Genomic DNA, 13597 nt, shown 5'->3' on the forward strand with positions numbered 1-13597 from the left:
TACACACGCACCTTTCCTCCATCGTCCTCTTTCTACCTCTAATGCTCTCTGCCTCCTGTAATTGGTCTTCCACTGACAAGTAGCCCCCGTCCGGATCTATATGATTTCGTGTTCCGGGTTTTTCGCTAGTTCCCTCCTGCTCTCCCGGCCCGGACTGCATGACGTAGCCACAGCGCGGTCGCCGGGTGGTGTCGTGAGCTACGGACGCGCGTGCGCAGTGTGACCGTGCATTTTTTTGGGGGGGTAGTGTGTATGTGTCGCACGGACTTGCCCGGCAGGAGCCATTGAGACAGTGTTTAAAGAGAAAGGCTTGGACTGAGAGTGACAGGCCGGGGACGACGGGCGCCCCCGGGGGACCCCGCGAGAAGCCCCTCCATGCCCCCCGGCAGTGAGCGGCGGTGCCGGGCCGCGGGTAGATGCTGCTGCTTCCCCCCTGCGCAGGATGTCCTCGGAGGCTGATCCCAGCAGCCTGGAGCGTGGACCCCCCTCCCCGCCCCCTGTCGCAGCCGTGTCAGACAAAAGACCCCGGGGCAGGCCCCGCAAAGATGGCGCGCCCCCCGTGCAGAGGACCCGCAGGAAGTAAGTGCCCAATGGTGGGAGAAAAAGTAGCAGGAGGTCATGTCTTGGCTCACAGCAATTGGTGGTGTCTGCTCTAAGAGACCACTAGAGAGGACAGTCTGGTTCACGCCTCTGGGTGCCTCTTAGCAGTGGAGGAGGTGTCATTTATACATGTTTTCTCGTATTACACTTCCCCATACGTGCATGAGAGAGACTTTATTTCACTCCTTCTGTCAGAGCATCCACGAACTTTACTGGGTTGTGTTTACACTTTTCTTCAGTTTCCAGTTTGTGTAACTTTTAGTTTTTCTCAAAACTTGTTTTCCTTTCAGTCTTGCGGTCATATTCTTTTTGTTTGTCCTGTACTAGCTGTTTTGTTTTAATTTGGGTTTCCGTTTCTTGTCTAGTTTTGTCTCTTGGGCATTGCGTTTCTAATGGAAACCTTTCCTTTTGGGCTTATTTTCTTCCTTCATCGATCAACTTCGTGGTGGGGAGTGGGCTTGCTTCCTTTCGTAGGCGGATTATCTTGTTACCTTCTTTCTTTCCTTGCAGGGGCCTCTAACCATTTCGATGGCCTCATCCCTCCCAAATGTGTTGTTTAACTAGATTTCTCTACTGTGGTTGACCCTTGTTTTCAGTCATGTCTCAAATTTGTTGCTTTTCTAGTGCACTTGCCTGGTGTTTTTGTCAAACCGGCCAAGAGCGCATAGACTTCTAACTCCTGTGTCAAGGATGCCCCAGGAATGTAACGGATGAGCTCGCGGATGTTGGGCTGGGCGGCTTTCCCGGACTTGTTGGTTTACCTCTTGAAAGTGGAGTAGTGTACATGCTATTAGAGTTCTGTTTCAAATTAGTTGGCATAGCTTTCAGACATGACACCTGTTACGCAGTTTAAACTTGACAGATCATACTTTCAAGATGGAGTAGTGAAATTCATTTCACAGTATATACAAAGCGTCGTATTTTATTCTGTATTGGGTGGCAGTGCTGATTTTGTGTAGTGTTTTTGAAAAGCGTCTTGAGCCAGCATTACTAATTTGAAACGTTAAACTCATAGTTTCCTCATATTTATATAATTATTGAAAAGCCTAATTGGGTTTTGAATTAACAGATCGGCGCATGGACGTTTTTATGTATTTATGTAAAGGCGGGGTGAGGCATTTAACATTAATAGTCTTATAGTCACTGTTAACTTTCATTTTATGAAGATACACTGACGGAGTTCTGCGTGTTTTTTTTGGTGTGACAGGTCCAGAGAGAGCTGTTTTTTTAAATTGGTGTGTTCATATATTTGCTAGTTTATTAGCAGATGTGAAAAAGACATATCTGTCAAATACCAAAGACTTGTTTTATTTTACTTGTATCCAATTTTAAGTGTCAGTGTGTTTTACATGAAACCTAAAGGCATACAAGAAAGTGTCCTGTTATGTGCGGTAGAGAGTGGCTGCAGAACCTCTAAAGGACTGATTTAGTGGTAGAGATGATTTCAGATTGGTGCTTTTAGGAGGCGAGGGTAGTTGATCTTGAGTTTTGCTACTTGTGTATTCACTTCATTCTCAGTCTATCCTGCTGAATTTAGCGGCTGTTGCGAACTGCAAGGATTATCTAGTTTGTGCAAGAGTATTATTGACACATTCACTTTACGATTTGGTTCTTTGCCCTAAAGTCAGTCTTTAAGTGGGTCGGGTCCTTCCAGGTCTCAGACTCTTCAGTAATTAAAAACTGAAATTAATCCCTTTCGAGCCTTCTTCAATGTTGCAGGCAAAAACACGGATACATTTCTCAATAATGGCCGTAAAAACACGTCAGAAATGTAGTTCTTGTTCATTCATTCATTAATCTTTATTCGGTTTAAAAAACCCATAAAATTTACAAGATAAAACAGTTCATACTTGTTAGATAAGCGTAATTACAATTAATCATTCCATAATTCACCCTGTAGTGGTCAAAATAAGTAAAATGTTATCTTTATAGTATAAAACAAGTTTCACAATTTCAAATCCAAATGCTAAGCCTGCTATCCAGTACGTTTAAAATAATATTTTTAATGCTACTAGTAGGCTTAGCAATAAAAAAAATTTGGTTAAAATTTCACTTGCTTTACTTAATCTTGCATTCCCTAAACTATTTGCTTTTTCCAGGATGTTGGATTTCTTTTATTTTTCATGTAGCATATTACTCAAGTATAATGCGCCCTGTGAATTGTCACCTCTTGGTGTCTGTGTGAGTTTACATTGTGGGTGGGTTCATATAACAGGCCAGGACTGAGGGCTTCGTAGTTAAGGCTCAAGGGAGTGTTAGTTTCTTGTAGTGTGTGTGAGTAGGTTATAAAGGCGTTACATGTCAGTTGTAATTGTGATTCTATGCAAAAATGTGTATCGCATATACTAGGCGGTCGAAATATTGACCAGGCATAGGTTACATAATGCAGTGCTTACAGGTGAGTTAGTTCATTGTGAGTATGGGGGGTGGTGAAGTGAGGGAAATGCAAGGAAGTACATACAGCGAGTGAAAACATGGTGCTCAGCTGGAAAGGGTTGAAGTTTGAGGTGCAGATGGAAGATTTGCGAAAGATGTGGGGAAAATTGAAAAGGGAAATGTAGAGGGAAGAACAGGAATTATGAAGACATCCTGAACATTACTACCCTTTCTATAGCCTCATATATCCAGAATTTAAATATTTTGAATTATAATTGTTGATACTCATTTAGCTGATACTGCTAATATGCATTAACAAATGCTATATGTTTGTTTTATGTGCATACCCGTTACTTTGTGATATATCTTGATGCAAAATTAGAAAGCTCATAGATTTTAGTTTGTTTTAAGCCCCACGTTCTATTGTATGGGCCGTACTAATTAGAAAGGATTCCTAGTAGGCCACACCCCTTTTAGAGACCCCCTTTCGCACTTTTCTGTCCCACCTAAATCCATGCTTAAAGGGTGGTCCTGATATGCACATCTGTAGGTGATGTTAACAAATGCACAGGCATCTGAAGACGAGGAAAGTATATCGTGCAGCCGAACTCAAATCCTGTAAAAGCTACTGACCTGGCCCAGATACTTGGTTTTGGCAAGCATATGGGCTAGGTCGTTCATAACTGCCTTGTCATCAAATTTGCTGTGACTGTAGCGGATCTCAGTCCTCCTTTATCTTAGTGCTGTGAACCGATGGCAACTTTGGGTGGGTGACTTACAGAAGCAATGCTAAAAGCATTAATCCACTCTTGTAGCTACCATCCTTGCTTTCTTTTTTCTTGCCTAGTTATTTCACGTTAGCAGAGATGGGTTCATCTGTACTTGCCTGTTAAGGCTTTGGGTAACCGCCAACTGTAAACCCTTATCCCTGCTTCATATGTACTGTATTTTAGTTGCATTTATATAATGCTTACTACCCCAGACGAGGAGTCAAAGTGCTTTTTCGGCGAGTAACACGTTACTCGGGAACCCATAAAGGATTAGTGTTGAATTAGGATAGTGAAATTTGAAAGTAATTTATGTGGTGGATAGGTTAGTCAAGTCAAGTCAAAAAGGCTTTATTTCGATAAAAAATTATCATAAAAGCAACACAGAAATCACAATGCAACAATTTTAAAAGCAAACATGGACATGCAATGAAAATTTAACCTATTTAGAAAAAGTTGACAAAATGGTTCATTAGGCAATCAATTTAAAAGGAAATTAAGCAGTCAATATTAGCCTTTTAGTTCATTTAGTTTTTGCAAATTTGCAAGGCAGGTCATAAGGCAGTTCATTTAGGCAGTCAATTTAAAATAAAATTAAACAGTCAATTTTAGCCTTTTAGTTCAAATGGACCAAGCCCATGATAAAAATTTGGCTAGGGCACAAACGTAGGTTGCACGGCTATCAGACATTAGTATCCTTATTGCAGCCGCGTGGCTCCTAGTACCCAGCTGCCGACATAAGTTTTTGAGCCAAACCCTCCTGGGTATTGCATACTCTCTGCACTCAAACATGAGATGTGCCAATGACTCTGGTTTATCTAGGCATGCTGGACAAAGCTCTGTAATTAGTGCATGAGATTTCCAGCGTGAAGTAAAAGAATAGAGGGGAAGAGTTCCTGTTCTAAATTTGAAGTACAAAGCCCTATCGAAAGGTTTTTCAATAATGTCAAGGTACACTTCCCGTTTAGGTTGATCTTTGAACTTCAGGAAGTCCTCCGTAAGTCTACCCGTGGTGGTACTAATGTTCCTCTGAAGAAGGATCCAGTCCCAATAAAGTTTCTTAAGAGCTAACTTCGGGGGTGAGGTTCTATTTGTCCATGCTTCGTTCAGGCCCAAATTTACTAGCAGCACCTTCATATCTCTCAACCATTTAATTTTGTGCCACCCTGGTAGTGACATGATTTCTGCTAGGCCTTGCGCATATTTGCTGAGTTCCTCCACACGCCACAGGCGTGCCCATAGCAATAGTGGACGGAATTTTGCAAGGTCATCAATTGGGCGGCAGCCTAAATCCAACATTAGCGGGACTGTAGGAGTGCCCTGCGGGAGAGACATAATCGCTCTACAAAATTTCCTCTCTGATCTTGGCAAAGCGTCAGTAATGGATGACCCCCAAAGTTCGGCCCCATAAAGAGCAGAACTGACCCCTTTGGCCGAGTAGATCTCAAGGACTGTAGCTATTGGTCTTATTATACAGGAGCGTTGTTCTTTCAAGAGAGCTCCTGTGATCCTCTTGCGAGTTAACAGCATTTTGTCCAAGTGTGGGGTCCATTCCATTTTGTGTGAAAGGCGTATCCCAAGATAGTCAAAGACCTCTACCCTCTCCAAAAGTTCAGCGTTCAGGGTAGGAGAGCGGACTTGTTTTTTGGGAGGGTTCAGCACAAGATATTTAGTTTTGCTTGTGTTGATTACCAGGCCTCGTTTGGTGCAAAAGGATTGAAAGTTGTCTAGGAGCCTTTGGAGGCCTATGGGGGTTTTAGAGATTAAAAGCGTATCGTCCGCGAAGAGGAGGGTTGGTATACGTTCGCCAGCCAGGGATGGTTCATCTGAAGGATGTTTCCGAAGATGCTCAACCACCCCATTGATGTAAAGGGAAAAGAGGGTGGGAGCTAACACACATCCCTGGCGGACACCTCTCTCAACCGGGATACTATTTGTTTTTTCCCCCACTGGGCCCCACCTAATCTGGGCAAAACTATTTTCATGTAACCTAACAAGTAGGAATAGCAAGTAGTGGGGCAACCCCATATCAGCCAGTACACTCCATATGGTCTCCCTGGGTACAAGGTCAAAGGCAGTCTTTAAATCGATAAACGCGAGATAAAGACTGCCCTTGCCTATGACCACAACTTTCCAATACACCATCATTAGTCTAAAAGCTTGTTCAATTGTCCCGGTACCCACTCTAAAGCCCGCCTGATAGTCAGAAAGGATTTTATTTTCTTCTATCCAGTTTAAAATTCTGACCAGCAGGACCTTGCCGACTACTTTTTGACTGATATCTAACAGGCTAATGGGCCTATAATTGGAAGGGTCATCTCTGGGGCCTTTTTTATAGATAGGGACCACCTCCGCCCCTTTCCACGAAGAGGGGATAGGGGCGCCCCTACAGATGGCAACGAGTAGGGAGTGGATCAGTTTCCCCCACTTCATAATATCAGATTTCAAGAGGTCGCCAGGGATACCGTCCGGACCAGCCGCTTTTTGAGGAATGATAGTGCTTATTGCGTAATCCACTTCCTTAGTTGTAAAATCAAAGTCATTAGGCTGGATGTCCCAAATTGGAGGGAACAATAGTGGAGCCACCACCCCCCCATCAGGATCACAAGAAACAGTAGGAGTGAGATGGTCATCTTGACGAGTATAAAGCTTTGAAAAGTGTTTGACCCACGCCTGACTTGGGATGTTGCAAGTTATCAGGTCACTATCTGGCCTATTTCGAGCTCTTATGGTATCCCAAAACCATTTTGAATCCTTCTTAGAGCTAGCTTCCTTAAGGGTAGACCAATAGGCCTCTTCCCACTCCTTTTTTGCTAGCCCCAGTGTTCTCTTGTGTTCTTTCCTGTCTATCTGTATTAGGGGTTGGGACTTGCCCTTAACGGCCTCAATTAGCCTAGTCTTAGCTTTCCTACATGCTACAGTGTACCAATCATGTATCCCTTTGGTTTTGTTCTGGGACATATTCTTCCCTGTAGTACCCTTTACCCAAAAAACTTCCCCTTAGGTTAGTCAGTTATGTGGATTCAGAAGGATAGCGGAGGGATAGAAGATGGGGAAAAGGTTTGCATTTATCTAGCGCATGTTACCCCTGATGGGGTGTTGAAGCACATAACCAAAGAGCAGTCCATCCTCGTATAGTGGTAAAAAGTTTGTTTGTATGTGTGCATCTCCTTCAGATTGTTGACGCTTGCAGCGCTTGTCTTTTTTGGGGTTAGAAGAACTTGATTTTACGATCCTCCATGGGCCCTCTAGATAACAGCAGGTATCTTTGTGTTGAGTTACTTTTGGAAGTGCGGGGGCCAATGTGGATGATCTTGGGAATTTTTCGTTATTATCTAAAGCATCCCCCAACCCCCGCCACAACCCAAAAGCTACCTTGGCTGACCTTATGAGAATCCATGTCCCTCTTTCTCCACCAGTGGTTGCTAGTCTTGTCATAAAGTATGTATTAAACCAGCAAATCCTCACTTTTCACTGAGCTCTAGTTTTGTTCTCTTCTGACTGTGTAGAGAATTGAACTCCAGCCTAGTTGCCTAACACTGCATTGCATGTAGCTCAAAAAGCATCAATCTAGGCCCAAACATGTTCATGCAGGAATCTTTAGGCCCGTCGGAAAGGGTATTGCCACGGAACCGCACAGTTTGTAATTTCCTTCATCTAGAGGTTGCGACCCCTGAGAAGGTTAATGGTTAGTCCAGTGTTTTTAGTTATTGGGTAAGTCTTGTCCGCTTAAGCAAACCTTTCCATGAATTAATTCTTGTTTCTTTATGGTAGAACAAATTATTACGAGTTTGGTGTGACCATTTATTGGGGGAGCGGGGGTGAGTTCATTTAGATAGTTGGTAGGGTTAATAGATGAGCTGGAGGATATTATGTATTGTTAGATCGCTTGTGTATGCCTTTCAAAAAAGGAGAGGTTGTATGGTCTTTGAAACGACTTCGGTGCAATTTGCAGAAATACATCAATAGACATTAATGCAAATGTGCCTGTGACTTAGAAAGGTTGTCCTCGGAGACCGGAGACATGCCAAGGTTGGAAGGGAAGGAGAGGACCACTTTAAAGAGGAGCAGCAGCAATCCAGTTTTAACTAAAGGTCTGCTGTAGGAGTTAAACAAAATATATATAGAGGTTGCTTTTTGAGATCACATGCAATGTGAGTATGCCAGACTATAGAAAGAAACATGATAGTTTGCATGGGGAGATAGTGTCCTTTTAAATACTTTTGATAGGCACTAGAATCTGGTGAACAGTCTGACAGCTGCTTGGCTGCCACTAGACCACTGCTCTGGCAAGGTCAGTTGACCAATTCAGGGTTCGGAATCATAAAGTAATGGCTGGATACATATACTTACTTTCCTGATCCAAGTCAACCCACATCTGCACCAGGAAAGCAATCCGTTTCGGAAAAACACAGCATCCAAAAACTTCATCTCACCTTACATAGGACAGTTCGACAGTGGCCGAACCATACCTGTTACTACAACAGCACTTCCTACTGACGCTGATCATAAAATATGTTTTGAGGTAAAAACCTCAGAGAGCGACTCAATGAGGAATAAAAGCTTCACAGCGGGTCTCAGGGAGATGGTTTCTTCACAATGTATACACTTTGAGGTAAGACTGCTTCAGAGTCGCCTCAAAGAAGAATGAACACCCTACGGTGCATCTCAAGGAGGTGATCGACTCACAATATGCACACGTTGAGGTAAGAGAGCGTTTCAACGGGGAAGGAAAAACCCACAGTGCATCGTGAGGAGGTGCACTCCTCACAATGTACACGCATTGAGGGGAGGGAGCCTCAGCGTGCACCTCAATGAGTAAACCATGCACTCTGCGTGTATGATGGGACTAAAGGCAGTTTGCACCGCCCACATAATCTCAACGCGATATTTCAGCTGGTTAGCAGCACGGTTCAGGCATTGCTTTCCGTTTCTCCGATGTATGCCTGCGGTATAGGATTCCAAATGGTTTAATCCGCAGTAGGCTGTTTAAAAGCCACACCTAGTTTGCGAAAACTCTGAGGACGCTTTTAAGAAGTTTGCTTCGATTCTCTGATGAACTTGCAAGCAGTTCGTTTATCACATTACACAAGCTCAGTATTTAGTTCCTGTTATAGCTGTCACCCATAGACCTTCCTGGTGAGGGCGTAGCATGTGTCAGTTTTGCTATTTAAATTCCTTTCCTTTATTTGTGCGTTCTCCATACATCTTCGCTGTTGATGGGCCATTTTAGAATCATTTATAAAGTTAAACACCCAAAGCTTTCGATTAAACTTGTGTGTTTCCCGCATTCAGTCGTGTACATTGTATCAAAGGATCCAACTGCAGATAGGGTTCAGACACTTGCATTGTTAATATTTTTAGAAGATGTGTAAAGTTTTATTCGGATAACCATAATTTTTAAGTAAACTGCCAGGGCACATGGAGATGAAGCGACTTACCCAGTCACAGTGAGGGGCAGAGTAATGTGTGCCAGGACAGACCTCTCCATTAAAGCTGTCATCCAGGCCCTTGCTCACGACACTTCTCTGACCGTGAGGAGGCGCAACCGGATATACAGTCCCTCTCTCTCACGCGCCGGCGGTGCCGTGCTTTTCGCTTCTCAGACTTGTGAATGTTCACTCTGGTCCTTTTTTAGGTCTCGGGACGAAGCTGCGAAGCAGCTTCCGGTCAGAGAATTAATGACCTCTAGTGGGGCCTCAGAACCCGCCTCCCTGCCCCGTCTCTCACCATTGGCTGGCTTCCTAAAAGGAGGCCAGCCATTGGAGGAGAGATGCATCACTTCAAACAAGCCCCGTCTTTTTCGGATTTGGGGGCGTGATTTTTTGCATTCTTTAGCCCTGTGACGTCGTCTGTCACTCAGGGCGCAAAAAACACGCCCCCGAATCCGAAAATGGCGTGCGTTTCCCCGAGGCATTGTCTCCTTGCCTCGGAGAAACGTGGTCGTGTTTTTGGAGCTGCTCGCCTCCCTTCCCTGCTGCTTTTAGGAGCTGCTCGGCTCCGCTCGCCTCCCCCCTCCCTCTGCCCTCCTCCGTCGCGCTCTCGCCTCTCCCCCCCCCCCCCCCCCCCCCCTCTCTGCTGCAGCTCTCGGCCCCCACCCCTCCCTCGGCTTGTCGATGGAGCAGAGAAGAAGCCTTCAGCAGACCGTCCGTTCACACCTCCTGCACCATGCGTGCAGCATCCATGTATCTACGGCGGAGGTGGCAGCCAGGCACAGACACGAATGTACCTCTTCGCACGCCCCCCCTCGCCATCATCTGATTGACCCGATGTGAGGCGGCCAGTTTGGAGAACTGTGTACGATGAACCTCGGCTCCGCTCGCCTCCCCCCTCCCTCTGCCCTCCTCCGTCGCGCTCTTGCCCCTAACCCCCCACCCCTCCCTCCCCCCCCCCCCCCCGCTTGTCGATGGAGCAGAGAAGAAGCCTTCAGCAGACCGTCCGTTCACACCTCCTGCACCATGCGTGCAGCATCCATGTATCTACGGCGGAGGTGGCAGCCAGGCACAGACACGAATGTACCTCTTCGCACGCCCCCCCTCGCCATCATCTGATTGACCCGATGTGAGGCGGCCAGTTTGGAGAACTGTGTACGATGAACTGGTTTGAAGGAACTGGGTTCAGTTTACGTCCACCTTTATGGCTGCCGGGGCGGCGGGACGTATCTTTCTCACATTTTTTGTAACCGTCTTTAATATGTGTCCAGACAGGTTTGGTTTTCCATGTACTGAGAAGTTGTCGCATGTGTGTGCAACCACCATCGCTCATAAATGCACACACGTCTGACACTTCCACACCCGACGCTCGAGCAGTGCCTCCGCAGCAAACACTCGCTCCCCAACAGCCAAGAGCTCCATGTCCGCCCTGTTCCCTACACCGGTCAGTGGCACAGGCAGCCCATAATACTCTTGTGACGTAACTGTCTTTGCCAGCGCCGTTGCTAAGGTCTGGGCTCCGTGCACAGCTTTACATTTTGTGTGTTTTCTTTCTCCTACCTTCTCACTCTTGTCCGGGACAAGACGGGAGGGGGGATGTGAGTGAGACAAGTTCTCCCGCTCACCCCCCCAACCCCCCCATCCCATTTTCCAACACACCCTCAATTGAAAGCGGCAGGTGGGCAGGGGCCAGATTTGCTTTCGCCCAGGGCGCTCTCTTTGCAAACTCCATCTCTGAGAGTGTCGACGTACATAAAAGTCCAGGGAGTTCCTTCCCTGGAAGACGCACCTCCCCCCAACAGAAGCATATTTATTTGCACAGAAAGCTCATCTGAGGCACATCTTTTTAAAGATGTTTTTGCGTGACACTCCTGCGTTACTTTCTGTTTCCAGGGGGAGAGTCTCCTCGTGACGTCACCGGTGTAAATGGTTACTGCCCCTCCCCCCCAGCACGTGCCCGCCTATCTACGTCTGTTTGTGGCTTGTTGCTACGCGGTTCACATCCTTAAGTACACAGTAGTCAATGCTCAAAGCTGTAAGTGGCAGCGAAGAGGTCTGCCGGCCACCTTGTTCTCTCTGCTTATACCCTTGCAGCAGGGGTGTCCAAATAGGGAACCAGAGGGCCATATCTATGACAGATTTTCAGGCTATACATATAAAGAGAACTACATACAGGGAAATTCAAGTGAACTAATTTACATAGTCAGAGGTAGTGGGTACAATTGTAGGTAGGCTTCCAAGAACAGTTTCAATCAACCCTCCTGGGCCCGCATTGGACACCCCCGCCTTCAGGTCCAGTGGTCTCCAGACATACGCGTCCACAAAACTATCACTCTGGATGGGATGGGTGAAAGAGACTATGCCTTCTCAAAGGGACTGTGCTGCCTCCCTTCTTACTGTGTGTTAGTTGTACAACAGTCTCTGCAGTAGCAGCTAAACCCGCTGGGCTATCTTGTGCCACAGAATGCATGGAGTGCGGCTCAGTGAACAATGCATCGGCAGTGACGCCATGTTGGAGTCATGTCTCCCAAGATCGCGTTCTTTTAACCCTCAGTTGACCCTCAGGTTCTTTCCCTCTCTTGGGCCTTGTATTTCTCAGAGAGGAGTTCCAGTTGCCCAGTTAACAAATGGCTCCCACTGGATGACGTTGCACCACATGCAGTGATGAACATTGGATTTGAGTTATATTGTGCGAATTCATCTACAAATTAAAACCAATGTCTTGTCACCAAACAACAAATGCAAGGTAAAATCACTGAACAACATTAAAAAAATGTTTCCAAGGTAAAAGAGGCTTGGGCAGGAGTTCCATCCCAGATTGACCAATCTTAAATTCTTTAGGTATTTTAAAAAAAAACGACTTTGTAAAATTTAAAACACAATAGGTTCTGCTCTTTAATACCCCTCCCTGCCCACCTCTTTTCAAATTCTACATGTTCATAAACAGCAATGCTCTGAACAGACTTGTTATCTTTGATGTGAACATTTTCTGTTGTAAGGCGCTCTGATGCCTTCGGGTCGAGCTAGCGCTATATAAAAATCTCAAATAAATAAAGTAGCTTTACGTCATGAGGCATCTCTTTGCTATGCGGTTCACATCCTTAAGTACACAGTAGTCAATGCTCAAAGCTGTAAGTGGCAGCGAAGAGGTCTGCCGGCCACCTTGTTCTCTCTGCTTATACCCTTGCAGCAGGGGTGTCCAAATAGGGAACCAGAGGGCCATATCTATGACAGATTTTCAGGCTATACATATAAAGAGAACTAAATACAGGGAAATTCAAGTGAACTAATTTACATAGTCAGAGGTAGTGGGTACAATTGTAGGTAGGCTTCCAAGAACAGTTTCAATCAACCCTCCTGGGTCCGCATTGGACACCCCCGCCTTCAGGTCCAGTGGTCTCCAGACATACGCGTCCACAAAACTATCACTCTGGATGGGATGGGTGAAAGAGACTATGCCTTCTCAAAGGGACTGTGCTGCATCCCTTCTTACTGTGTGTTAGTTGTACAACAGTCTCTGCAGTAGCAGCTAAACCCGCTGGGCTATCTTGTGGCCACAGAATGCATGGAGTGCGGCTCAGTGGACCTACTGGTGACACTCCAACAGGTATACTATAACCAGATGAAATCTAGGCTTTTCAGGACTCAGTTTCCCACTTCCAGCTCTAGAGCCTAGACCCAAAATTGAGATGGCGATTTAAAAGGCAACATTCTGAGAGGACTATTTTGAAATTGTATATCAAAAGTGAGACTTATTGCCACATTTATTTAATAACTAAAAGGGACAACTGGTAGGAGCATCTGCAACCCCCCCCCCCCCGCCCCCAAGCAGTTTATTTGTTTTTAAAGTTCATTAGGCATTCAAACACATTTTGACAAGCAGAGGTGTAGCGATCCATAGTGCAGCAAGTGCAGTGGCACCAGGGTCCAGCGCTGTGAGGGTCACACCGCTTCACAATTATGGATGCTTTTACTTCTCGGCACGGGATCAGAGGGCTCATTTTCCATGGTTCCAGTGGGCCCTATGGCACCCTTGCTACTCCGCTGTTGACAAGCCCATGATTGTTATGTTAAGTTGTGTTATGCAGATTCGTAGAGTGCAGTATCACCTGGTACGATATCCTGGCGCTGAGCAGCTGCGAGTCTAGACACACCTGGAGCCTTGTGGGACTACTCGAAAAGCCAGGTCTTCAGCTTCTTGCAGAGTGCAGAGTGCAGATTCAGAGTGCAGATTCAGAGTGCAGATTCAGAGTGCAGATTCAGAGTGCAGATTCAGAGTGCAGAGTGCAGGTGCAGAGTGCAGGTGCAGAGTGCAGGTGCAGAGTGCAGGTGCAGAGTGCAGGTGCAGAGTGCAGGTGCAGAGTGCAGGTGCAGAGTGCAGGTGCAGAGTGCAGGTGCAGAGTGCAGGTGCAGAGTGCAGGT

General features: G+C 46.0%; 1 protein-coding gene across 2 annotated transcripts in view; it reads left to right on the forward strand.

The window, feature by feature from the left end:
* Positions 1 to 240: 240 nt before the first annotated feature.
* Positions 241 to 13597, forward strand: part of LOC147666684 (histone-lysine N-methyltransferase 2C-like) — a 369504-nt gene continuing 356147 nt past the window's right edge. For both annotated transcript variants that reach the window (XM_086948969.1, XM_086948970.1), the window contains exon 1: positions 241 to 579. In XM_086948969.1, the coding sequence (XP_086805095.1) occupies positions 443 to 579 (137 nt within the window). In that variant the 5' untranslated portion in view covers positions 241 to 442. The remainder of the gene's footprint in view (positions 580 to 13597) is intronic.

This window comes from Lissotriton vulgaris, unplaced genomic scaffold (assembly GCF_964263255.1).
Source record: "Lissotriton vulgaris unplaced genomic scaffold, aLisVul1.2 SCAFFOLD_1077, whole genome shotgun sequence".
Taxonomy (NCBI): Eukaryota; Metazoa; Chordata; class Amphibia; order Caudata; family Salamandridae; genus Lissotriton; species Lissotriton vulgaris.